The 27,842-nt window shown below is 53.8% G+C and overlaps 1 protein-coding gene across 1 annotated transcript in view; it reads left to right on the forward strand.

The window, feature by feature from the left end:
- The first annotated feature begins 4,537 nt into the window (after positions 1-4,537).
- Positions 4,538-27,842, forward strand: part of LOC144727890 (retinal guanylyl cyclase 1-like) — a 28,295-nt gene continuing 4,990 nt past the window's right edge. Inside the window, exons 1-18 of the mRNA XM_078607029.1 lie at positions 4,538-5,080; positions 5,360-5,734; positions 10,701-10,891; positions 11,486-11,594; positions 14,203-14,419; positions 16,951-17,102; positions 17,943-18,071; positions 18,508-18,868; positions 19,310-19,394; positions 19,718-19,811; positions 21,169-21,309; positions 22,347-22,427; positions 23,380-23,556; positions 23,803-23,959; positions 24,231-24,380; positions 25,091-25,239; positions 25,997-26,160; positions 26,707-26,899. Coding sequence (XP_078463155.1) covers positions 4,538-5,080; positions 5,360-5,734; positions 10,701-10,891; positions 11,486-11,594; positions 14,203-14,419; positions 16,951-17,102; positions 17,943-18,071; positions 18,508-18,868; positions 19,310-19,394; positions 19,718-19,811; positions 21,169-21,309; positions 22,347-22,427; positions 23,380-23,556; positions 23,803-23,959; positions 24,231-24,380; positions 25,091-25,239; positions 25,997-26,160; positions 26,707-26,899 — 3,468 coding nt within the window. The remainder of the gene's footprint in view (positions 5,081-5,359; positions 5,735-10,700; positions 10,892-11,485; positions 11,595-14,202; positions 14,420-16,950; positions 17,103-17,942; positions 18,072-18,507; positions 18,869-19,309; positions 19,395-19,717; positions 19,812-21,168; positions 21,310-22,346; positions 22,428-23,379; positions 23,557-23,802; positions 23,960-24,230; positions 24,381-25,090; positions 25,240-25,996; positions 26,161-26,706; positions 26,900-27,842) is intronic.

A 27,842-nucleotide genomic window follows, 5' to 3' on the forward strand; every position in this document is an offset into this window, starting at 1 on the left:
CCTGCGCAGTGGTGGAGCGGTGGTTCGCGCACTGCGAAACGAACCCAGCGGCCCGCGTTCAATCCGTTCTCGTTCACGGCCAATAACAGTGGCGAACAAATCGATATGTGAAGATGATCTGGGTTTACCCAGCTCGAGACAAAGACGGCCGGGCATGCTGCTGCCCCCCCCCCCCCCACTCACCCCACCCACCCCCTTGTGTGTCGTACCAGCCTTGACAGGTACTACTCGCTAACAGCACTTGCCCCAACGGACTCTGAAGGCTATCCGGGGCATCTTTGGGTTTGTGTCCTCCGATCAGACCCGCTTTGCGCGCGGATTAGCGGGCCAATTCTGCTGATTGGGCCTCTTAATCCAGCCCCTGGGTCTCGTGGAGAGAGCACGCACGGGTTCCTGGACGAGCACTCACCCACCACGTACTGTTCGTCTAAAACTCAATCATCATCCACCACCACCAACAACAACAACAACAACCAACCACCTTACTCATCCACCCATTCTATTGTCAACCATCCTGGGTCATTCATCCACCTCTGGGCTCAGCATCTTCCACTGGTCCAGCTCGCCGCCATCATCATCATCACCAGCATCAATCAATCATCTGCTCCACCCCATACAGCCATTCCTTAATCCACAGCTGCATCGGTCCATCACTCCTTCCACCCATTCACACCTCCGTACGACATCGTCAGCAACATCGTCGTCGTCCTCATCGCCTGGCTAAACTGGACTGCTCGCGGTGCTGCGGGCAGGATGGTGGTGATGATGGTGGTGGTGATGGTGATGATGGTGGTGGTGATGGGGGACGCGTTCAACAGAGACTCCGAGCTGCACCGCTGGATTTGAGAATTTGGCGAAGCACGGTGAGTGGCGTGGGTTGGTGTCGACTGGTGTGGTGTGAGTGGTGCGGTGTGAGGGGTGTGGTGTAAGTGGTGTGAGGAGTGTGAGTGGGGTGGTGTGAGTGGTGTGAGGGGTGAGAGTGGTATGGTGTGAGGGGTGTGGTGTGAGGGGTGTGAGTGGTGTGGTATGAGGGGTGTGAGGGTGTGGTGTGAGGGGTGTGGTGTGAGTGGTGTTGTGTGGTGTGAGGGGTGTGAGTGGTATGGTGTGAGGGGTGTGGTGTGAGTGGTGTGAGTGGTGTGGTGTGAGGGGTGTGAGTGGTGTGGTGTGGTGTGAGGGGTGTGAGTGGTGTGGTGTGAGTGGTGTGGTGTGAGTGGTGTGGTGTCAGTGTAGGCTGGTGTGGTGTGAGTGGTGTGGTGTGGACTTGTGTGGTGTGAGTGGTGTTGTGTGGTGTGAGGGGTGTGAGTGGTATGGTGTGAGGGGTGTGGTGTGAGTGGTGTGAGGAGTGTGAGTGGTGTGGTGTGAGTGGTGTTGTGTGGTGTGAGGGGTGTGAGTGGTATGGTGTGAGGGGTGTGGTGTAAGTGGTGTGAGGAGTGTGAGTGGTGTGGTGTGAGTGGTGTGAGGGGTGAGAGTGGTATGGTGTGAGGGGTGTGGTGTGAGGGGTGTGAGTGGTGTGGTGTGAGGGGTGTGAGTGGTGTGGTGTGAGGGGTGTGAGTGGTGTGGTGTGAGTGGTGTGGTGTGAGTGGTGTGGTGTGAGTGGTGTGGTATCAGTGTGGGCTGGTGTGGTGTGAGTGGTGTGGTGTGGACTGGTGTCTCGTGGCAGGGTGTGCAGTGTCTCCGCGCATGACCAGCTGGCCGTGTGTGGTGACGCTGGTGGTGTGATCAGCGCAGTGGTGAGCGAGTCTGGCGAGTCGGCCGCGGTGTGTCTGTGTGCGGTCGAGTGCTCGGCGAGGTGGACTTGTGAACGAGAGCCCGTGACGGGGCCATGGTCAGTGACCCAGCCTCACCCACATGCTCACCCAGCATTTGACCTTGCGGCCTTCACCAATCGTGCTCCATCGATGAAATGACGGAATCAATAACTACGCGGGCAACACGTCTCATTTACCTATCCGTCTCTGACCTCCACTGGCTTCCCGATCTACATCAGAATCGCCTTCACAATCGCCTGCCTCTGTGTCACTGCCTGCAGGGCCGATCGCCCTTCATACCTCTCGGGCCTCGTGATGTCCTGTCCCAAAAGCATCGCCAGAACTCGACCCAGGAGTTACTCTCGACACCGAGAGTCAGGAACATGATCGCCGTTCGTCGTTTCTCCGTCCACATTCGCAGCGCTTGACTCTTTACCTAAGTTTAAGCGCCTTCTCAAACAACATCCTTTTTATATTCTTGGTTCTTTCGGTAAAGTCACGTAGATAGAAAATACAAGAAAAATAACAGGTAATACAATTGAATAAAATTCAAATTCAAAATAATAAATTGAGAATAATAAAAGGAACAAAATCCACGACGTTTCGATCGCAACACAAACGGTCTTATTTTATTATCTGTTTATTTAAATTGTATTTTCTATCTACGTGACTTTACCGAAAGAACCAAGAATATGAATTCCTGCAGTCACGAAAGTTTTGAGTCAAAATTTAACATCTTTTTAATTTGACTTCTACTGAGCAGGTCTCTGAGCTGGACTGCTTTCGAGAAAGTGAAAATTGTACGCGTTACAAATCGTCATTATTATTATTATTCTCAAAATACAAAACCATCCGAGTGTTTGTTACACGACCCATCGGCCACGCGGCCTTCTGCGATTGCATAATTTCATCAGGATTAGTTCCAGACAAGAATTACTCGGGGCCGGCAGCAGAGTCCGCCTCGCCTGACTGAATCGATGCTGGCGAACTGTCGATCTTACAGTCAAGCCCCCCCCCATTCCTTTCGATACGATGGTCCTATAGAGCAATAGGGTGACTCTCTACCTGTGCGTCTGTGTCACAGCTGCACGTGTAATGATGGACCTGCGTGCCACGTGTTTGAGACTCACTTTCTTATGTTTTTTCGGTAAAGTCACGGAGGTAAAAAATACTAAAAATAAAATTAAAATAAATGAAAATAAATCAATTAAATCACGGACGTTTCGGAGGCAACACAAGTCTCCGTCTTCAGGTGGGACGGTCACAGCCAAATTTACTGTGACGGTCCCAACTGACGGTCCCCCCTGAAGACGAAGAGACTTGTGTTGCCTCCGAAACGTCGTGATTTAATTGATTTATTTTCATTTATTATTATTAATTTCTTTTATGTATTTTTTTACCAACGTGACTTTACCGAAAAAACTTAAGAGTGTGAGTCTCAAACACGTGGCACGCAGGTCCATCATTACACGTGCAGCTGTGACACAGACGCACAGGTAGAGAGTCACCCTATTGCTCTATAGGACCATCGTATCGGAAGGAATTGGGGGGGGGGGCCTTGACTGTAAGATCGGCAGTTCGCCAGCATCCATTCAGTCAGTATGAATCCTTGCAGTCACGAAAGCTTCAAATCGAGGCCTCTGCCCAGTGGCCGGTGTTTGGCGCAATCTCTCTCCATCTCGTCCGATCTTGAACTTTCCTCTCCATGTAACCGTCAGTTACCCCGCCCCCTCTCCCACACAATCCTCCCACTTCTTTCAAGTCGATTGGTATTTGTCTGTTCCTGCCTCTTGGTCTCTTGCCCAACTTTTTTCGAGAGTTTCCTTCATCTGGCGTCCCCCACACAGAATCTGCCCAACCCACGTTGACCTGCCTGGTCTGGATGTTCTCGAGAAACTTCTCTCATCCTGACCCTGCCCAAAAACGTATTCACGTCTTCTTGGTTCTTTCGGTAAAGTCACGTAGAATGGAAATAATAAAATAATACAAATTCACCATAATAAAATAATTCTCACGACGTTTCGGCCACAACGCAAGCAGCCGTCTTCAGGTGGAGAACAGGTCTGTCGAGGAGACAGAGTCTGAAAGACGTCGTGAGAATTATTTTATTATGTTTTATTTTTTTTATTTTATTACTTCCCTTCTACGTGACTTTACCGAAAGAACCAAGAAGATGAATCCCTGCAGTCACGAAAGCAGCTTTAAATCGAAATTTATTCACGTCTCTTTCCATGATTTTCTGAATTTGGCACCACAATCCACACATCTCTAGACTTTTCATTCATATAACGTCTTCCTTTCTCAGAGTCCCACGTTTCTTCGCCTACTACGCTCAACACTGTACACCACACTCCACACACTTTGGTCTTAACCAGACTCTCTGCTCATCCGTTGCAACAGCTGCCTTCTGCTGCTGCCGAACGCCGGTTTCCCCGTGGCAATCCTGGCTCTAATCTCATTTAAGCACCGGCCATCTTCTGCCAGAATGCTTCCCAGATGAACCCACATTATCCCACTGATTACCCACTCTTGATCATCCACCGAGACGTTGACCAGCTTTCACCTTCACCTGTGATTTCCATTGTTATTATTTTATGTAAATCCGTTCTTTATTCCCAAGTCTCTCACAGAACTTGGTTCAGGATTTCTAGCGATCGATTAGGTCGGTTCACCGCTTATGCCCTTTCCCGCCAGGTCACGCCGCCGTGACGACACTTGGCTGGGGGCTGAGCCTCGCGCGTCACGTGACGGTGGTGGTGAAGTGCAGCCCAATCAGAAGCTGCCGCGCGATGTCCCCACGTGACCCCAGCGTCGAGGCGTCATCGACGCCGACTGGCAGAGCGGAGACGGTGGCCGCTTTCAATAATGCGCGACGGGAACTTACAAACAATGGTGGCGTCAAGGACAACAACAAAAACAACAGCAACAGCCGGAACGACGTCCATTACAACAACGACAACAACAATATTGACATTAACATCGTCGAACAGAACGGCAGGAGCAACAGTAATATCCGCGATGACGTCATAAAGAAAAGCGATGGCGTCATAAGGAATATCAATGGGGCCGCGACGACGAGGGGAGGGGCTGGGCACGGCGTGACCGCCCCACATCACGTGGATCGCCTGGCCAATCACCCGCGGTGGCGGGGCACGGCGGTGGCGCGCCACTTGTGGTTGCTGCATGCGGCGCTGGTCACGTGGGAGCTCGCGTCGCCGTGGCAACGGCCGGGACACGACGCCGCGTGGTTATCGAGGACCGACGCTCACGCGCAGGATGAGTCGTCGAGAACCGGATGGATGGACGAGGAGAGGAGGCGAAAGATGGGGAAAGTGATGACGACGGCGACGATACTGATGATGGTGACAATGATGATGATGATGAGGGACGTGCCATCGTCGATGATGACGATGGCGCCAATGATTATGCCGATGCCAAAGGCAGTGATGGTCATTGTGGTGGTGATGACGATGACGACGACGACGTTAATGACAATTGCGATGAGGTGGCAGAGGAGGAGGAAGAGCAGGGAGATGATGCAGGAGTGTTCAGTGGACAACAGGCCACAAGAGCCATCGTTGATGATACGGCCACCACGGCACCTGCGGCAGTTGCAGCCTTGGAGACTCCTGCATCAGTCACCACCCAGGCAGCTGCAACAGTCACCACCCCAGCTGCAACAGTCACCACCCAGACAGCTGCAACAGTCCCCACGTCCCACGCTGCTCCTACCGCTGCTGCCGCTGCTGCTGCTGTGGCTGCCGCGTCCCGGGCTGGGCGCCACCTTCACGGTGGGCGTGGCGGGGCCCTGGCAGTGCGGCGACACGGCGCTCTTCGGCCGCTCCCACGCCGAGCTGGCGGGGCGCCTGGCCGCCGAGCGTGCCAACTCGGAGCTCTCGGTGCCGGGGCCCGGCCGCGAGCCGCTCGGCTACTGGTTGGAGGCCACGGCGCTCCGGGAGGAGTGCGAGGTCCCCCGCGCGCTGCAGGTAGGGCCCTCCAAACGGAGCCCACACGACGAGTCTGGACCGACCGGTACCCACCGACCGGTACCCACCGACAGGTGCCCGCACAACCAGTGGAAAACCGACCGATGCCCACATGACAAGACTCACCGACCGATCTCGATCGTCCGTTCCCCCTCGACCCTTTTCCCACGTGCATTGTGCGTTGGACCTCTCTTCCACCGTTGCGCGTGACTCTTCTGTGACTCTGTGACTCTGTGACTCTTCTGTGACCGAGCCCTCTGTGCTCGTGAGCACCGTGGGATGGCTGAGCCCAGCACGGAGAGAGAGAGAGCGAGCGAGCCGGAGCAGGCAAGGCGGTTGCGTGTGACTCTGTGACTCTTCTGTGACCGAGCCCTCTGTGTTCGCGGCTGGGCAAACTAGACAAGGCCTGGGGCTCTGCATGGGACTAGGCCTCACCACTACACTCTGTAAAGTTAGTACTATTATCCACTGATACTACTATAGAGTCAGTAGATACTACTGCATAGTTAGTAAATATTACTACTTTCAGTAGATTATACTATGGTCAGTAAATACTACTACTACAGTCAGTAGATATTACTGCAGAGTTAGTAGTTACTACTATAGTCAGTGGATACTACTATATTCAGTAGTTACTACTATAGTCAGTGGATACTACTATATTCAGTAGTTACTACTATATATTCGGTTAATACTGCTATCGCGTCAGTAGATACTACCGTAGAGTCGGTAGATACTACTATGGAGTTAGTAGTTAATACTATAGTCAGTAGACACTACTATTGAGTCAATACATACTACTGTAATGAGGTGTCTTTTATTGCACGTAATGTAGCTTAGGACCACGTCGTCATGAGATAATGCCGACGTGGAGATGGTATGACCGAGCAGACAGGGACGACGTGAAGACAGCGACGATGGCCCGAGTCCCTCTAGACAGCCCCCAACCTCCCTTCTTGCCCTGCTTTTATCCTCGTGGATTCTCCGGGGGAATTTCCCCAGCCGTCTATTTTGGACACTCTGGGGAATTTCCCAGCCAAGATCCTCCAGACTTGCTGGCAAACGTGTCTTTGCATCCAGCCTCGCTGACACCCTGTCTTCACATCGAGACTTGCTGACACAGTCTTTACACTGCTGTAGATTCAGTAGGTACTACTATAGGCATTAGATACTACTGCAAAAGTCAGTAGTTACTGCTATAGAGTCGGTAGATACTACTATAGTCGGTAGTTACTACCGTAGAGTCGGTAGATACTACTATAGTCGGTAGTTACTACCGTAGAGTCGGTAGATACTACTATAGTGTGTAGATAATTCTACAGTCATTATATTCCACTACAGTCAGTAGATACTGCTGCAGAGTCAATAGTAATGACTATAGAGTCAGTAGATACTACTATAGAGTCAGTAGATACTACTATAGAGTCAATAGATACTACTATAGAGTCAGTAGATACTACTATAGAGTCAGTAGATACTACTATAGAGTCAGTAGATACTACTATAGAGTCAGTAGATACTACTATAGAGTCAATAGATACTACTATAGAGTCAGTAGATACTACTATAGAGTCAGTAGATACTACTATAGAGTCAGTAGATACTACTATAGAGTCAATAGATACTACTATAGAGTCAATAGATACTACTATAGAGTCAGTAGATACTACTATAGAGTCAATAGATACTACTATAGAGTCAGTAGATACTACTATAGAGTCAGTAGATACTACTATAGAGTCAATAGATACTACTATAGAGTCAGTAGATACTACTATAGAGTCAGTAGATACTACTATAGAGTCAGTAGATACTAATATAGAGTCAATAGATACTAATATAGAGTCAGTAGATACTAATATAGAGTCAATAGATACTAATATAGAGTCAATAGATACTAATATAGAGTCAATAGATACTACTATAGAGTCAGTAGATACTAATATAGAGTCAGTAGATACTAATATAGAGTCAATAGATACTAATATAGAGTCAATAGATACTAATATAGAGTCAATAGATACTAATATAGAGTCAATAGATACTAATATAGAGTCAATAGATACTAATATAGAGTCAATAGATACTAATATAGAGTCAATAGATACTAATATAGAGTCAATAGATACTAATATAGAGTCAGTAGATACTAATATAGAGTCAATAGATACTAATATAGAGTCAGTAGATACTAATATAGAGTCAATAGATACTAATATAGAGTCAATAGATACTAATATAGAGTCAATAGATACTACTATAGAGTCAGTAGATACTAATATAGAGTCAGTAGATACTAATATAGAGTCAATAGATACTAATATAGAGTCAATAGATACTAATATAGAGTCAATAGATACTAATATAGAGTCAATAGATACTAATATAGAGTCAATAGATACTAATATAGAGTCAATAGATACTAATATAGAGTCAATATATACTAATATAGAGTCAATAGATACTAATATAGAGTCAATAGATACTACTATAGAGTCAGTAGATACTACTATAGAGTCAATAGATACTACTATAGAGTCAATAGATACTAATATAGAGTCAGTAGATACTACTATAGAGTCAATAGATACTACTATAGAGTCAATAGATACTACTATAGAGTCAGTAGATACTACTATAGAGTCAATAGATACTACTATAGAGTCAGTAGATACTACTATAGAGTCAGTAGATACTACTATAGAGTCAATAGATACTACTATAGAGTCAGTAGATACTACTATAGAGTCAGTAGATACTACTATAGAGTCAGTAGATACTAATATAGAGTCAATAGATACTAATATAGAGTCAGTAGATACTAATATAGAGTCAATAGATACTAATATAGAGTCAATAGATACTAATATAGAGTCAATAGATACTACTATAGAGTCAGTAGATACTAATATAGAGTCAGTAGATACTAATATAGAGTCAATAGATACTAATATAGAGTCAATAGATACTAATATAGAGTCAATAGATACTAATATAGAGTCAATAGATACTAATATAGAGTCAATAGATACTAATATAGAGTCAATAGATACTAATATAGAGTCAATAGATACTAATATAGAGTCAATAGATACTAATATAGAGTCAGTAGATACTAATATAGAGTCAATAGATACTAATATAGAGTCAGTAGATACTAATATAGAGTCAATAGATACTAATATAGAGTCAATAGATACTAATATAGAGTCAATAGATACTACTATAGAGTCAGTAGATACTAATATAGAGTCAGTAGATACTAATATAGAGTCAATAGATACTAATATAGAGTCAATAGATACTAATATAGAGTCAATAGATACTAATATAGAGTCAATAGATACTAATATAGAGTCAATAGATACTAATATAGAGTCAATAGATACTAATATAGAGTCAATATATACTAATATAGAGTCAATAGATACTAATATAGAGTCAATAGATACTACTATAGAGTCAGTAGATACTACTATAGAGTCAATAGATACTACTATAGAGTCAATAGATACTAATATAGAGTCAATAGATACTACTATAGAGTCAGTAGATACTAATATAGAGTCAATAGATACTAATATAGAGTCAATAGATACTACTATAGAGTCAATAGATACTACTATAGAGTCAATAGATACTACTATAGAGTCAATAGATACTACTATAGAGTCAGTAGATACTACTATAGAGTCAATAGATACTACTATAGAGTCAGTAGATACTACTATAGAGTCAATAGATACTAATATAGAGTCAGTAGATACTAATATAGAGTCAATAGATACTAATATAGAGTCAATAGATACTAATATAGAGTCAGTAGATACTACTATAGAGTCAGTAGATACTACTATAGAGTCAGTAGATACTACTATAGAGTCAATAGATACTACTATAGAGTCAATAGATACTACTATAGAGTCAATAGATACTACTATAGAGTCAGTAGATACTAATATAGAGTCAATAGATACTAACATAGAGTCAGTAGATACTACTATAGAGTCAATAGATACTACTATAGAGTCAATAGATACTACTATAGAGTCAGTAGATACTACTATAGAGTCAGTAGATACTACTATAGAGTCAGTAGATACTACTATAGAGTCAATAGATACTAATATAGAGTCAATAGATACTAATATAGAGTCAATAGATACTAATATAGAGTCAATAGATACTACTATAGAGTCAGTAGATACTAATATAGAGTCAGTAGATACTAATATAGAGTCAATAGATACTAATATAGAGTCAATAGATACTACTATAGAGTCAGTAGATACTACTATAGAGTCAGTAGATACTACTATAGAGTCAGTAGATACTACTATAGAGTCAGTAGATACTACTATAGAGTCAATAGATACTACCGTGGAGCCAGTAGATACTACTATAGAGTCAGTAGATACTACTATAGAGTCAGTAGATACTACTATAGAGTCAGTAGATACTACTATAGAGTCAGTAGATACTACTATAGAGTCAATAGATACTACTGTAGAGTCAGTAGATACTAATATAGAGTCAGTAGATACTACTATAGAGTCAATAGATACTACCGTGGAGCCAGTAGATACTACTGCAGAGTCAGATACTACTAGAGAGTCACTAGATACTACTCACTTTATTGTATGTAGGGTGTGTAGGTGTATATGCCTATGCGGGGGTAAAAATATGTTTTGAGCGGGGGTGGGTCGACAATTTTCAGAAACCTTTTTGATCAACTATTTCCCCCCCACTTTCTATAACTTTTTGGACTTCTGCAAGCCTCTTATGATTTTGTTGACGGACAAATGGACAGACAAACGGCGCGCCGGGCTTTCACAACAGCTTACTATTTGTGTATGTATATGTTATGTTTTGAAGAGGGTACTTCCCGCTAAGTTGTCTAAGCATTTTTAAAACATTTCATTTAAAAGATTCTAATTCTGATACGAGACGCGGCCGGCGTCCGCAGGGAATGTCCACGTGGGAGCGTCGCTGTTCGGCGGTGGTGGGGCCCTTCAATGCGGAGCTGTGCGAGGTGGCCGCCATGCTGACCCAGCGCTGGGACAAGGCGATGGTGGGGCCGGCCTGCCTCAGCCGCAGGCTCACGCGGCCGCAACGTGGAGCGGGGGCCGACAGCAACGAAGACGGCGACAAAGAGCAGTGAGTGCGTGGGAGGGAGGGGGTGAAGGTATCCCAGTAAACGGGTCAACAACGTTGGGGGGGGGGGGGGGGGGGGCAACGTTGGCCCAGGTAAGGGTCAAAGGTATGGATTAGTAGGGTCAGGGTATGGGTCGGTAGGGTCAGGGTATGGGTCACCAAGGTCAGGGTTTGGGTCAGTAGGGTCAGGATATGGGTCAGCAGGGTCAGGTTAAGGCTCGGTAGGGTCAGGGTATGGATCACCAGGGTCAGGGTATGGGTGACCAAGGTCAGGATATGGGTCAACAGGGTCAGGGTATGGATCACCAGGGTCAGGATATGGGTCAACAGGGTCAGGCTATGGGTCACCAAGGTCAGGGTTTGGGTCAACAGGCTCAGGATATGGGTCAGCAGGCTCAGGCTATGGGTCACCAAGGTCAGGCTATAGGTCAGCAGGGTCAGGCTATGGGTCAACAGGCTCAGGCTATAGGTTGGTAGGGTCAGCGTTCTGTCGCCGGGATCACGGATCCGGATTCCGTGGTGGCGATTAGCAGTGAAGCGTCACCTCGTTGGCGCTGGGCCTGATCCCCCCCCCCTCTACCTCCCCCCCCCTCCCAGGGACGATCTCTCCACACACTTTGCCAACATGGCGCCGTCTCCGGCCGACGCGCTCTTCGCCGTGCTGCGTCACCTGCGCTGGGCGCGCATCGCCGTGGTCACCGTGGAGGTAGCGGCCGCGGCTTTGCCCTCCGCACGTGGACACGTAGACACGTAGACACGTAGACACGTGGACAAGGATGAACCTCCACCGCGGACTGAATGCCACTCTCACAGCGGTGGCGGCGGTGGTGGTGTTTGTGGTTGCGGCGGTGTGTGTCATGGTGGTGGTGATTATGATGGCGGTGGTCGTGTCGGTGGTTATTGCTGCTCACTCAGAGGAGGAGTTGAAGGCGCTGCTGCTGCTGCAGCTTGACCTGGAGCGTGCCACTAAGAGGTGGGGGCTTTGTCATCAGCCCCGACAAAACTAAGCACCTCCCTGGGTATTTTGTATCATCAAACACTCCACCCCCCTCAACTCCCCAATTGGCGATGGGGCAGTTGTGGACAGAGTGGAGAGGTTTCCGTACCTGGGCAGTGTGCTGATAACCAGCTCCGGTTTGACAACAGAGGTCTCACTCCGAATCAACCGAGCGACATTATCCTTTCATCGGCTGCGTAATGCTGCGTGGAAGCGACCCGGTCTGTCGCTCAACAGGAAGCTTCGGCTCTTCTCGGCCACGGTCATGTCCTCCCTTCCCTACGCTTGCGAAACGTGGACCTCCCTAATGGAACGTCTTTGCCGGTTAGAAACATTCAGGGTGGCCTGCCTACGATCCATCCTGGTTTAACAAGCAGACTGGATTGTGTGAGGACCTCACAGACCCTCGACAGATGTGGACACAGTCCCATCGGTGAGCTCCTCCGGCAGGCAAGACTGCGTTGGCTGGGTCATCTATCCCGCATACCCAGCCACCGCATGCCCAAACAGATTTTGTTCGGCCATACATAGGGTGCTAAAAGTGCGCGGCACATACTAGAGAAGAGATGGAGTGATGTGGTCCAAGAGGACATGGAACTGACTCGATATGTCGATGTGGTGGTGACTGTGCGTGTCGTGGTGGTGGTGGTGGTGACTGTGCGTATCGTGATGGTGGTGGTGGTGGTGACTGTGCGTATCGTGATCGTGGTGGTGGTGGTGGTGACTGTGCGTGTCGTGATGGTGGTGGTGGTGGTGGTGGTGACTGTGCGTATCGTGATGGTGGTGGTGGTGGTGACTGTGCGTATCGTGATCGTGGTGGTGGTGGTGGTGACTGTGCGTGTCGTGATGGTGGTGATGGTGGTGACTGTGCGTGTCGTGATGGTGGTGGTGGTGGTGACTGTGCGTGTCGTGATGGTGGTGGTGATGGTGGTGACTGTGCGTGTCGTGATGGTGATGGTGGTGACTGTGCGTGTCGTGATCGTGGTGGTGATGGTGGTGACTGTGCGTGTCGTGATGGTGGTGGTGGTGACTGTGCGTGTCGTGATCGTGGTGGTGATGGTGGTGACTGTGCGTGTCGTGATGGTGATGGTGGTGACTGTGCGTGTCGTGATCGTGGTGGTGATGGTGGTGACTGTGCGTGTCGTGATGGTGGTGGTGGTGACTGTGCGTGTCGTGATGGTGGTGGTGGTGGTGACTGTGCGTGTCGTGATGGCGATGGTGGTGACTGTGCGTGTCGTGATCGTGGTGGTGGTGACTGTGCGTGTCGTGATCGTGGTGGTGGTGGCTGTGCGTGTCGTGATCGTGGTGGTGGTGGTGGTGGCTTTGCGTGTCATGATCGTGGTGGTGGTGACTGTGCGTGTCGTGATCGTGGTGGTGGTGGTGGTGGCTTTGCGTGTCGTGATCGTGGTGGTGGTGGCTGTGCGTGTCGTGGTGGTGGTGGTGGCTTTGCGTGTCGTGATCGTGGTGGTGGTGACTGTGCGTGTCGTGGTGGTGGTGGTGGCTGTGCGTGTCGTGGTGGTGGTGGTGATGGTGGTGGTGGTGGCTGTGCGTGTCGTGGTGGTGGTGGTGGCTGTGCGTGTCGTGGTGGTGGTGGTGGTGACTGTGCGTGTCGTGATCGTGGTGGTGGTGGCTGTGCGTGTCGTGATCGTGGTGGTGGTGGTGGTGGCTTTGCGTGTCATGATCGTGGTGGTGGTGACTGTGCGTGTCGTGATCGTGGTGGTGGTGGTGGTGGCTTTGCGTGTCGTGATCGTGGTGGTGGTGGCTGTGCGTGTCGTGGTGGTGGTGGTGGCTTTGCGTGTCGTGATCGTGGTGGTGGTGACTGTGCGTGTCGTGGTGGTGGTGGTGGCTGTGCGTGTCGTGGTGGTGGTGGTGATGGTGGTGGTGGTGGCTGTGCGTGTCGTGGTGGTGGTGGTGGCTGTGCGTGTCGTGGTGGTGGTGGTGGTGACTGTGCGTGTCGTGATCGTGGTGGTGGTGGCTGTGCGTGTCGTGATCGTGGTGGTGGTGGTGGTGGCTTTGCGTGTCATGATCGTGGTGGTGGTGACTGTGCGTGTCGTGATCGTGGTGGTGGTGGTGGTGGCTTTGCGTGTCGTGATCGTGGTGGTGGTGGCTGTGCGTGTCGTGGTGGTGGTGGTGGCTTTGCGTGTCGTGATCGTGGTGGTGGTGACTGTGCGTGTCGTGGTGGTGGTGGTGGCTGTGCGTGTCGTGGTGGTGGTGGTGATGGTGGTGGTGGTGGCTGTGCGTGTCGTGGTGGTGGTGGTGGCTGTGCGTGTCGTGGTGGTGGTGGTGATGGTGGTGGTGGTGTTTGCGGTGCGAGCAGGCGAGCGAGCCGGGCTCGGCGGTGTGGCGCGGCGCGGCGCGCGAGTTGGTGCGTGCCGTGCGGGCGCGGGGGCTGCCCGTGCTGGAGCTGCCGCCCGTCTCCACGCCCCACGGCAGCCAAGACAACCACGGCAGCGGCAACAGCCACGGCAGCCACGGCAGTGATGACGGCAGCCACGACCGAGCACTCTCCATGGCGTCTCGCTTCGGCGCTCGCGGTGAGCGCTGCTGCGTCCCCGCGTGCGGGGCCTGACGGATGTTAACTCCCTCGCCCGGTATGCAAGAGGTCTATGGGTTTAGATCCCGACCCTTGACCCCTGTTGTACATTTGGATTTGTATGTATGTGTATGTATGTACGTGTGTACGTATGTATGTGTGTGTGTATGTATGTGTGTATGTATGTATGTACGTGTGTACGTATGTGTGTGTATGTATGTGTGTGTGTATGTGTGTGTGTATGTATGTGTGTGTGTATGTGTGTATGTATGTATGTGTGTATGTATGTGTGTATGTATGTATGTATGTGTGTGTGTATGTATGTGTGTGTGTATGTGTGTGTGTATGTATGTGTGTGTGTATGTGTGTATGTATGTGTGTATGTATGTGTGTGCCTGGCACAAGCGTCGTGGTGACGTCACCACCACTTAGTGGCGAATGGCGGTTGTTGTTGTTGTGTGTATGTATGTATGTGTGTATGTATGTGTGTGTGTTGAACAGCACAGATGCCATATTTTCTGTCCGTCTGCTACAGCAGAGGTGTAGGAAATTCCAACAAGACCTACATCTCTACTTTATTGACCATGTCAAGGCCTATGATACCATCAGTAGGCCTGGGCTCTGGGTTGTTCTTCGTGCTTTCGGAGTCCCTGACCCTCTGCTCACGATCATTAAGGACCTTCATGATGGTGAGCGGGCCCGGGTAAAACTACGTGGCCGGGAGTCGGAGCCTTTCCTGTACACCTGGGGGTGCGACAGGGATGTCCTCTGGCTCCCACATTATTTAACATCTATTTTGACCACGTAGTTCGTGAAGCCTTCAATAACTGTTCCGGGGAATTTCCATTTGATACAGATATAATGGGAGGTCAAGGGATGGCTCCCTATTGGTCAACCACGTTATGTATGCCGATGATTTGGTAATAGCTGCTCATTCAGAGGAGGAGTTGGAGACGCTGTTGCTGAAACTGGAGCGTGCCACTAAGAGGTGGGGCCTTACCATCAGCCCAACCAAAAACACAATCCTGCGGAGGGAGCTGGTAGGAACGTTGGGTTGCTCGGTCAATGGCCAGGGTCAACGGCGGCGTGGTGTATTCCGCAAATATGCCCGACTGTGAGGGCGGGCACAAGCCGGCGTGAGTAGGTTAAACGTTGAGTTTTATAATGGAACCACGGGGTGACCAGCCCCTCCCCACCCAGCCCCACCCCTCCCACCCCCCACCCAGCCCCACCCTCCCCACCCAGCCCCTCCCTACCCTCCCCTCCCCACCCAGCCCCTCCCTGCACGATGGACGGACGGACACAATAATCCCCTGTGGGCTGGTGTAACCAGGAGGTTCCTACCAGTACTAAGCACCTGCCTGGGTATTTTGTACCATCGGACACTCCACCCCCACAACTCCCAATCGGTGATGGGGCAGTCGTGGAGAGAGTGGAGAGTTTCCCATACCTGGGCTGTGTGCTCATGACCGGCTCCGGTTTAACAGCAGAGCTCTCACTCCGAATCAGTCGAGCGGCAATATCTTTTCATCGGTTGCGTAACGCTGTGTGGAAGCTACCTGGTCTGTCGCTCCGCACGAAGCTTCAGGTCTTCTCGGCCACAGTCATTCCCTCCCTTCTCTACGCTTGCGAAACGTGGACCCCCCTAATGGAGCATCTTCGCCGGTTGGAAACATTTAGGCTGGCCTGCCTACGATCCATCCTGGGTTTAACCTGCAGGCTGGATTGTGTGAGGAGCTCACAAATCCTTGAAAGATCTGGGCAAGGTCCCATCGCTGACTTCCTCCAGCAAGCAAGGCTGCATTGGCTGGGTCATGTAGCCCGCATGCCCAGCCACCACATGCCTAAACAGATTTTAAAATATAGACTATAAACAGCTTTTGTTCGGCCGGATCCAGGGGCTAAACGGGCGCAGCACGGGCTAGAGAAGAGGTGGAGTGATGGGGTACAGGAGGACGTGGAGCTGAGTGTACTTGCCGATGACCGGTACCAGCGGTGTCAAGATCGGCCTCTGTGGAGGAGGCTCGTGAAGGACGCTACTGGGCAGTTGGAGGCAGTTCAGCAAATGGGATGTTTGGCCAATGGCGATTACATCGCGCGCCTGTTTATGTTTACCTATGCCCGAGCCTCAAACGAGTACCTGGCGCGGTGTATGTAAATCATCAGCACCGGGGAGACAAACAGAGGTGTGGACTCGAGTCATGTGACTTGGACTCGAGTCAGACTCGAGTCATGAATTTGATGACTTGCGACTCGACTTGGACTTGCATGACAATGACTTTGTCCCACCTATGAGATGTGGACTCGAGTCATGTGACTTGGACTCGAGTCAGACTCGAGTCATGAATTTGATGACTTGCGACTCGACTTGGACTTGCATAACAATGACTTTGTCCCACCTCTGGAGACAAAGGCGGCCGGGCGTGGTGCTGGCCACCCACACCGTGTGCCGTGCCACTCGCCAACAGCGCTTGCTCCAAACAAGCCCCTGTCGAAGGCTACACGGGTGATCTGTGTCTCTTGTGCGCGTAGCCGTGGTGACCTGCATGCCGTCCGCGCTCATGGGCGGGCGCCCGCACGCCGCTCTCCTGCGGAGCGCCGCGCGCCTCGGTCTCGCCTCGGACCTTGCCTTCATCCCCTACGACGCCATGCTGTACGCGCTGCCCTGGGGGCAGCCCGGAGAGGTGGGCAGGCCCCGGCACTCGCGGCCCCCGAGGGGGGGGGGGGGGTGCACGGGCCAGAAACGACAACTTGAATTATTCAAATCACACAGCCCGTGACTCCATCTCACCCAGCCCGTGACGCCATCTCACCCAGCCCATGACTCCATCTCACCCAGCCCATGACTCCATCTCATGTGACCCGTGACTCCATCTCACACGACCTGTGATAGTGGTGAGTGGTGGGTGGTGAGTGAGTGGTGAGTGGTGAGTGAGTGGTGATTGATGAGTGAGTGTTAAGGGTGGTGATTGAGTCGTGAGTGGTGAGTAAGGGTGGTGAGTGAGTAGTGAGGGTCGTGAGTGAGTGGTGAGGGGTGAGTGAGTGGTGAGTGAGTGGTGAGTAACTGTGGTGAGTGAGTGGTGAGTGATTGGTGAGGGTGGTGAGTGAGTGGTGAGAGTGGTGAGTGAGTGGTGAGTGATTGGTGAGGGTGGTGAGTGAGTGGTGAGAGTGGTGAGTGAGTGGTGAGTGAGTGGTGAGTAAGGGTGGTGAGTGGTGAGTGAGAGTGGTGAGTGAGTGGTGAGTTAGGGTGGTGAGTGGGAGTGAGTGGTGAGTGAGTGGTGAGTGAGTGATTGGTGAGGGTGGTGAGTGATTGGTGAGGGTGGTGGGTGAGTGGTGAGAGAGTGATTGGTGAGGGTGGTGAGTGATTGGTGAGTGAGTGGTGAGTGAGTGGTGAGTGAGTGGTGAGTGAGTGGTGCGTGATTGGTGATTGTGGTGAGTGAGTGGTGAGTTAGTGAGGGTGGTGAGTAAGTGAGGGTGGTGAGTGAGAGTGGTGAGTAAGTAAGGGTGGTGAGCGTGTCTCTCAGGTGGACTCAGGTCCGGTGCCCGCTCTGGCCGATGACCCGGCGCTGCGGCGCGCCTACGCCGGGGTCGTGACCGTGACCCGCGCCCTGACCCCTGACCTCCGTGACGCGGCGCAACTCCAGCCCAAGCAGGTGAGGCGAGCAACTCAACAGCAGCATCGTCATCAACGTCATCATCATCATCATTGTTATCATGATCGTAGTCAACTTCATCATCATTGTCATCAAGATCGTAATCAACGTGAGCATCATCAATGTCATCATGATCCTAGTCAACTTCATCATCATTCCTGTCATCATGATCGTAATCAACGTGAGCATCATCAATATCATGATCCTAGTCAACGTCATCATCATCGCTGTCATCATGATCCTAATCAACGTCATCATCATCTCTGTCCTTTCTTACTGCGACGCTTCCTCCTCCCCCCTCCCATCCCCGTCCCATCTCCATCCCCGCCCCGTCTGCCTTCCTCAACCCCACCACCACCGCCACCACCACCACCACCGCCACCACCACCACCACCGCCACCACCACCACCACCACCACCGTCCCGCGCGCCCGCAGGCCTCGCCGCTCTTCGGCACCGTCTACGCCTCGGTGCTGCAGGTGGCGCGTGGTCTCGCCAGGACGCGTGCACACCGCGGGTGGATCTCGGGCGCCAACGTGGCGCTCGGCACCCGCCACGAGCGCGACGGCGCCGCGGCCGCCGGCAACGCCAGCTACGTGGTGCTGGTGGCCGACGGGCGCTCGGCCCGCCTGCGCGCGGCCCTCGCCGTGCTCCCGTGGGGCCACGCGGCCGGGGGGCGGCAGCGGCGTCCGCGGTGGCGCCTGACGGTGGCGCCCGCCCCGGGAGGCGCCGCGGTCGCCGTGTCGCCCGGCACCGACCCCTACTGCTGGTTCGACGAGGAGTTTGGCTGCTCCGGGGGTGAGGAGGATGAGGGTGGTGGTGGGGAGGAGGGTGTTGGGGAGGAGGGTGGGGAGGAGGGTGGAGATGAGGATGGGGATGATGATGAGGGTGAGGATGAGGGTGAGAGTGGGGATGATGATGGGGAAGGAGATGATGATGGGGATGAGGGTGGGGATGATGATGATGATGATGGGGGTAAGGATGAGAGTGAGGATGAGGGCTTATCATGTGGAAATGTAGATCATTATAGCGGCCACGTTTCTAAATGTGGAGGGAACAACCAGAGGACCCGGAGACGAATCCACGCGACCACGGGGCGAGAGAGAGAGACGCGCAAACTCCAAATACACAGCAGCAGGCGTCAGGGTCGGGCTCAAACCCACGACCTCGTGTAGACCGGGCGAGGTAGTCAACATCTCACCACGATCACTGTGGCCGTGATTGTTCTACGTGCTGCAGGAATGGATCTGCCGTACTTGCTGTCGGTGTTGTTTATCATCACGGGCTGCCTCAGCGGAATTACTGGACTCGCCGTGCTCCTCAGGTATTGGGGAAGGGGGGGGGGGGGTGCGCTTGGGGGAGAGGGGGCGTCCGCTGCACGATGTCTGTGATTGAGAGGCACCCTTTACTTCAGCTGGGACTAGAACGTCTCGCAGCGACAGTGGTGGCAGCCGCCACTCCGTGACTCATGTAGCCACAGAGCTGTTGGCGAAGGCACCAAGAGCTCTCTCTCTCTCGCTATCTCTCTCTCGCTATCTCTCTATCTCTCTCTATCTCTCTATCTCTCTCTATCTCTCCATCTCTCTCTATCTCTCTATCTTCTATCCAACGAACGCGTCCCCGCTTTGACCGTGTTTTCCCCTCCAGGCGGCGGCTGCAGCAGCAGTTGGACCACAGCCACAACAAGTTGATCCTCACCCTGGAGCACCTCGTCTTCATCCTGCCGCAGCTTAGCCGAAAGGTGCGGACGTCCCAGTGCTCCGTAGGGGGGGGGGGGGGAGGGGGTCGTGATGGAGCCACCCACCACCCTGCCCGGTTGGGGCGCAGCGAGAGGCGAGACGCGGTGGCTAGGAGATGTTGACTGCCTCCTCTGGTATACACGAGGTCGTGGGTTCAATCCGGTGGCTAGGAAATATTGACTGCCTCCTCTGGTATACGGGAGGTCGTGGGTTCGATCCGGTGGCTAGGAGATGTTGACTGCCTCCTCTGGTATACGGGAGGTCGTGGGTTCGATCCGGTGGCTAGGAGATGTTGACTGCCTCCTCTGGTATACGGGAGGTCGTGGGTTCGATCCGGTGGCTAGGAGATGTTGACTGCCTCCTCTGGTATACGGGAGGTCGTGGGTTCGATCCGGTGGCTAGGAGATGTTAACTACCTCCTCTGGTATATGGGAGGTCGTGGGTTCGATCCGGTGGCTAGGAGATGTTGACTGCCTCCTCTGGTATACGGGAGGTCGTGGGTTCGATCCGGACCCTGACGCCTGCTGTAGATTTGGAGTTTGCATCTTCACTCTCTCCCCGGTGGATTTTTCTCCGGATCGCCGGGTTGTTCCCCTCCACGTTTAGAATCAGCATCACGCCTTGAGAGCATATGGCTGCTCTACATTTCCACGTGACGAGCTACTTCGCTGAGCGAGTCATCTGTGATGTGCCACGTCGCTTCTGAAAAACGTCTCGACGGCTCAGCTGGGCATTTCCCTGGCAAAACACACAAAAGAGTTTTAGTTGGTGTGGTGGTGGTGGCGGCGGCCGCAAGGTGGAGCTCCGTGGCGTGGTGCGGGGGGGGGTCTGCGTTCCGTGCAGTGTAAATGTGCGTGCGTGCGCGTGCGTTCGACTTTTTTCGCACCCTAACGCAGCCAACCATGCTAGTCGGAGGTGCCGTGCCTCGTGCGGTGCCCTGTGCGGTGGCCTGTGCGGTGTAGGGCGCTGCGGTGCGGTGTCAATGTGGGGCGACGCGCTCTGGTTCGGTGTGGTGCTGCGGTGTGGTGAGCGGTGTGGTGTTGCGGTGTGGTGAGCGGTGTGGTGAGCGGTGTGGGGTGTGGTGTGGATGCGGTGTGGTGAGCGGTGTGGTGAGCGGTGTGGTGAGCGGTGTGGGGTGCGGTGTGGATGCGGTGTGGTGAGCGGTGTGGGGTGTGGATGCGGTGTGGTGAGCGGTGTGGTGAGCGGTGTGGTGCTGCGGTGTGTTGAGCGGTGTGGTGAGCGGTGCCCTGTACGGTGTGGGGTGCGGTGTGGATGCGGTGTGGTGAGCGGTGTGGTGCTGCGGTGTGTTGAGCGGTGTGGTGAGCGGTGCCCTGTGCGGTGTGGGGGTGCGCGGTGCAGTTTGTGGACGAGAGCCGCGTGAGCGGGATGAACCGCAGCGTGTCGGAGGCGAACAGCGCAGCCCACGCCGCACGCAACTCCTTGTCGGGGCGCAGCCTCCACATGGCGTCGCCGGAGACAACCAACATCGCCGTCTACGAGGTGAGACACGGGGACACGGACTTACACGGGGAGACACGGGGGCATGGGGAGACACGGGGGCATGGGGACAATGAGATACGGGAGGACACGGAGACACATGGCGCCACACGGAGAGACATGGGGACATGGAGATACGGGGGGTGGGACACGGAGATACACGGGGGCATGGGGACACGGAGATATGGGGAGGGGGGGGGGCATGGGGAGACACGGAGACATTGGGATACGGATATACCGGGGGGATTCAGGGAGACACGGAGATACGGGGGAGACACAGGAACACGAGGGGGAGGAGGAGGATACTGGGACATGGGGATGCAGCGAGCCGTGGGGGGCATGGGGACATGGAAATGTGGGTACAGGGGGACACTGAGATACGGGGAGATGGGGACACGGAGACTCGGGGGCAAAGGGGGAGAATCATGGGGACAAAAATACACACGGACACAGTGACAAGGGGTTACACGGGGAGACACATAGACACTGGGGGGCGGGGGGGGGGGGTATGGGGGGACACGGGTTTGACACAGGAAGATACGGGAACACCACGGAGACTCGGGGGTCATGCGGACACGGAGAGATGAGGACAGACGCAGGGAGGCGCGTGGGGACACCGTGGAGACGCGTCGTGGCGTCTGTGCGGGCGTCTGTGCGCGCGTCTGTGCGCGCGTCTGTGCGTGCGTCTGTGCGCGCGTCTGTGCGCGCGTCTGTGCGCGCGTCTGTGCGGGCGTCTGTGCGCGCGTCTGTGCGCGCGTCTGTGCGCGCGTCTGTGCGCGCGTCTGTGCGCGCGTCTGTGCGCGCGTCTGTGCGGGCGTCTGTGCGCGCGTCTGTGCGCGCGTCTGTGCGTGTGTCTGTGCGCGCGTCTGTGCGTGCGTCTGTGCGTGCGTCTGTGCGTACGTCTGTGCGTGCGTCTGTGCGCGCGTCTGTGCGCGCGTCTGTGCGCGTGTCTGTGCGCGCGTCTGTGCGCGCGTCTGTGCGCGCGTCTGTGCGTGTGTCTGTGCGCGCGTCTGTGCGCGCGTCTGTGCGTGCGTCTGCAGGGCGACTGGGTTTGGCTCAAGCGGCTTCCGAGTGGCATCTTTGGCGACTTCAAGCCCCGCGTGCGCTCCACGTTCCGCAAGGTGCGCCGCTGACACGGCGGCCCGGGAGGTTCGCGGTTCGAATCCGGCAGGCCGCCCTGGGTTAATACGCCGCCGTGGGGCGCCGCGGCGGCGAGATGTTAACGATCTCACCTTGTATACAGGAGGTCGTGGGCTCGATCCTGTCCCTGACGCCTGCTGTATATGTGGAGTTTGCGTGTCTCTATCTGTCTCCCCGTCGTAGCGTGGAGTTTTCTCCGGGTCCTCTGGTTTTTCCCTCCACGTTTATGAACAACATCACACGTTTAGAGTCTTTGGCTGCTTACACATCCCCACGTGATGACGACGAGCCACTTCGTTGAGCTATCATTTGTGGCCAGGTCGCTTCTGAAAAAGAGCTGCATAGCTCAGAGGGCTTTACCTGGTAAAATAAAATAAAAAATAGTTGAGTTGAGTTTAATACTGCGACGAACGTCAAAGATCCCCGTGACGTCGTTCGCAAGAGCAGAGCCGTCGCGCCCCAGATGCGCGCTTCGAGAAACGTTGCCGCGAGCGCCTCTCGACTGGGACCCCGCGCCCACCCTCCCCCCGGCCCCCCCCCCCCCCCCCTGATTGCCACGAGACGACCGCACGCTGCGTCCGTGAAACGCAAGCGACGGCCGTGCGCTTGGAGAAACGCGCTAGAGCAGGGGTCGGCAACCAAAACAACAACAACACGGATTGGGTAAAACAAAACAAAAAAACACACGCACCACAATATTTCAGGAGGCGAAATATCCCCGAATAGAGAACGAAGCGCGCTCCTCGATGATGCGCACGCTGCCACGCAGCCGCGGGGTTCCCTCCCGAGTTAAACAAGAAGAGACCATTTTTATTCCGTTCGAATTTCAAGAGGCGCACTGCGGTCCTCAAAGAGGCATCCTGCGTTCGACGGTCGTCTCGTCGCGTCACCGTCGCGTCTCGTTGCGTCACCGTCGCGTCTCGTGTCGTCCAGCTGCGAGAGATGCGCCACGAGAACGTGAACCCGTTCATCGGCGTGTTCGTCGACTGCGGCGTCTGCGCCATCGTGACGGAGCACGGGGCGCGCGGCAGCCTGGAGGACCTGCTGCAGAACCAGGACACCAAACTCGACTGGATGTTCAAGTCCTCGCTCATGACCGACCTCATCAAGGTGACGGCCTCCCTCCCTCCCACCCCTCCACCCCGAGCGCGACCCCGAGCGCGACCCCGAGCGTGACCCCTCGTGACCCCTCGCGATTCGACGCCAGCCGCCGCCGTGGAGGTGTGCGGTGTGGCGACCCACTGGCCACCCGCCCTCCCAGCCTTCATCAGTGCTGCTCGCTCACACCACTTGCCCCAACAGTCTGTTAAGGCTATACGGGGGATCTTTGTCTTTGTGCGTGTGTGTCCGCGGCAGGGCATGAAGTACCTGCACCACCACGAGCTGGTGCACGGGCGGCTCAAGTCGCGCAACTGCGTGGTGGACGGCCGCTTCGTGCTCAAGGTCACCGACCAGAGCTACTGCGAACTCAGCCAGCTGCTGCAGCTCACAGCGGAGGAGCCCAAGCCCGACGGTGAGGCAGCGACACCACCGCCACCATCGCCACCACCATCACCACCGCCACCACCGCCACCACTGCCACCATCTTCATCATCTCCACCATCGCCACCACCGCCACCGCCACCACCATTGTCACCACCACCACCATCACCGACATCACCCACATCATAATTCCTAATCATCATCGCCGTCAACATCATCATCGACATCATCAACATCATCACCACCACCACCATCACCACCGTCACCACGGTGACGCGATTGGGGGTGTGGCCGCCCCTCAGAGCTGCTGTGGACGGCCCCGGAGCTGCTGCGCGACGCGGTGGCGGCGCGGCGCGGCACCTTCAAGGGGGACATCTTCAGCTTCTCCATCATCGTGCAGGAGGTGATCATGCGCAGCACCCCCTACTGCATGCTGGAGCTGTCCACGGAAGGTGGGTCCCGCGCGAGATCATCGGGTCACGAGGCCCAGGGCCATGGGGTTGCGGGTCAAAGGTCAGCCGGGGGTCATGGGTACCCTGGGGCCCCGAAGCGACGGGGGTTATGGGTCACAGGTCTCCGGGAGGTCATTGAGTCACGAGGCCCTGAGTTTAAGGGTCTCCAGGGTCGTGGGGTTAAGGGTCACGGGTCACTAGTAACCGTGGCCATGCATCCCTGGGGGGTTGCGGCAGGGGGGCGGTCAGGGTTCACGATCAGGCATTGGTCAATCCGCTGCTGGATGAAGGCCTCCCCCAATTCGTCTCACCTCCGCGCTCCGCTCGTTGTTGTGAGCGTCGCTCCTCCGCCCTTCATTGTTGTTGGAGGGCGACTGCCTCCAACTGCCTCAGACTGCCCAGCAGCATCCTTTACAGCCATCCTCCTCCATACTACCAAGTAAAATCATTGTCGTCGTTGTCATCATCATCGTCATCATCGTCGTCATCATTATCGTCGTCGTCGTTGTTGTTGTCGTCGTCATCATCATCGTCATCATCATCATCGTCTTTAATCATCATCTTTGTTGTCGTCGTTGCCATCATCATCGTCGTCGTCATCATCGTTGTCATCATCATCGTTGTCATCATCATCGTTGTCGTCGTCTTCATGATCATCATCATCGTCGTCGTCGTCGCCACCGTTGCCGTTGGCCACGTGCCGCGCGCAGAGATCATCCTCAAGGTGAAGCGGCCGCCCCCGCTGTGCCGCCCGAACGTGTCGGCCGACCACGCCCCGCTCGAGTGCATCCAGATTATGAAGGCCTGCTGGCAGGAGATGCCCGAGCGCAGGCCGACCTTCGACGAGGTCTTCGACCAGGTGGGGCCGGGGCGACGCCCGCGACGTCCCCACGCTCCCCACCCTCACGACGTCCCCACGCTCGCGACGTCCCCACGCTCCCCACTCTCCCCACGCTCACGACGCTCGCGACGACGTTCACTCCCCGGCCGGCGACTTTGCTCATTTTCAGAAGCGACCTGGCCGCGAGTGATGGCTCAACGAAGTGGCTCATCACGTGGTGGCATTTGTCAAAGTGACGACGCATCTGCGAAACGACGTAAAATGGGGAGGGGGAGACGTTAATGTGGGTAAGAGTCTACTAAGAACTCATTTCCCCCCCACCGCTCTCTCTGACCTATACAAACCCCCTTAACTCCGGCATCTCTCACACTTCAGTAAAAACATTTTCTTTCTGTGGTTGTCACACCTGATGTTGCAATCGAAACGTCGTGATTTATTTCTAGTTTTTTTCACCTTCGTGACTTTACCGAAAGAACCAAAGAGTATGGATCCTTGCAGTCACGAAAGCTTCAAATCTAGATTGTACTAATAGCCCCACGTGACCGCCGCCGTTACGTGACAAGTGGTACGTACTCCCCCCGCCACCCCCAGAGATGTTCCCTTGAGACGGGAGTGGGGTGGTTGGGGAGCGCCCTGGTAGGGGCTGGGACGTCGCGTGCCGCCGCACTTCCAATAGGCGCGCTTGGCTAGGTACGGTGCAAAAGAAGTTCGACACGCGTGCGCGCGTGCACATGCCCGCGCGCGCGTGCACATGCCCGCGCGTTGCCCTCTGCAGTTCAAGAACATCAACAAGGGCCGCAAGACGAACATCATCGACTCGATGCTGCGGATGCTGGAGCAGTACTCGAGCAACCTGGAGGACCTGATCCGCGAGCGCACCGAGGAGCTCGAGGTGGAGAAGCAGAAGACGGACAAGCTGCTCACGCAGATGCTGCCCCCGTGAGCGGCACATACACACACAGTGACACACACAGAGACACACACAGAGACACACACACACACAGTGACACACAAAGAGACACACACACACACAGTGACACATACAGAGACACACACACACACACAGTGACACACACACACAGTGACACACACACAGTGTGGTGTGGTGGTGAGGTGTGGTAGGGTGGTGAGGTGAGGCGGGGTGGTGAGGTGAGGCAGGGTGGTGAGGCAGGGTGGTGAGGTGAGGCAGGGTGGTGAGGCAGGGTGGTGAGGTGAGGCAGGGTGGTGAGGCAGGGTGGTGAGGTGAGGCAGGGTGGTGAGGCAGGGTGGTGAGGCAGGGTGGTGAGGTGAGGCAGGGTGGTGAGGTGAGGCAGGGTGGTGAGGCGTTTGCAGCCCGGATTGGACCCCAGGACCTCAGTGGTGCCGGCTCACACGATCCCTGACCCGGCACCATGCGGCCTCCTCCATTCAAGCTCGTCTCCCTCTCCCTCCCCCTCTCTCCCTCTCTCTCCCCCCTCCTCTCTCCCCTCCCCTCTCCCTCCCCAGCTCCGTGGCGGAGTCCCTGAAGAAGGGCACGCCCGTGGAACCGGAGCACTTCGACGAGGTGACCATCTACTTCAGCGACATCGTCGGCTTCACCACCATCTCGGCGATGAGCGACCCCATCGAGGTGGTCGACCTGCTCAACGACCTCTACACACTCTTCGACGCCATCATCGGCTCCCACGACGTCTACAAGGTCTGCGCCCGTGTGCCTCTGTGTGTGTGTGTGTCTCTGTGTGTCTCTGTGTGTGTGTCTCTGTGTGTGTCTGTGTGTGTGTCTCTGTGTGTCTGTGTGTCTGTGTGTCTCTGTGTGTGTCTCTGTGTGTCTGTGTGTCTCTGTATGTCTCTGTGTGTCTCGGGCTGCATTGCGTAGTTATGATATCCATCGGGGTCTGGGCCTGACTCAGTGAAGACCTATGTATGTATTTTGAACTTCTTTCGCACCGTACGTAGCCAACCCCCAGCACCATCACAACCCTAACCCCCGCCACTACCAGCAGCACCCCCACTGTCACAACCACCTTAACTACGTCTACCACAACAATGCCTCCACTACCACCAATGCCACCACCACTACCGTCGTCACCATCATCATCGCTACCGATTCCACCTTTACCACAATCACCACCTCCAGCCACTGGCGGAGACAGTGGGGGGGGGGGTGGCACGTGGCCCCCCAATTATTCGATCGAAATTAGGGATTTCGATTGGATCATTTATTAGTAATACATCGGCATTTTGCGACCCCCACTGCCACTGTGTAGCATATCATTACGTGTGAGATGATAGAACAATAGTCTGTATCCATAATTGGCGATAAGTAACGGCAAAGCAGTTATAAGTGACTCACAGAATTGTGCGCAGTTGCGTATACAGTCCACGACTTCCCTGAAGACATTCACCTTCAGCGAGCGCGATGCCGATCACACGCGGCTCGAATTCGACCCTCGATCGTTGGCTGCGCCATCGCCGCACACGCGTCGAATAAAAAGCAAGGGACAAGTCCTTACTTACTAACAACTCCTCTATCATTTCTCATTGCTGGAGGGGTTGCCCCCCCCCCTACCTGAACATCCTGGCTCCGCCATTGCCTCCAGCGCTCTCTCGTGACCTTGACCCCCACACCAACCCCACCCCCA

This window comes from Lampetra planeri, chromosome 27 (assembly GCF_965212315.1).
Source record: "Lampetra planeri chromosome 27, kcLamPlan1.2.h2, whole genome shotgun sequence".
NCBI lineage: Eukaryota > Metazoa > Chordata > Hyperoartia > Petromyzontiformes > Petromyzontidae > Lampetra > Lampetra planeri.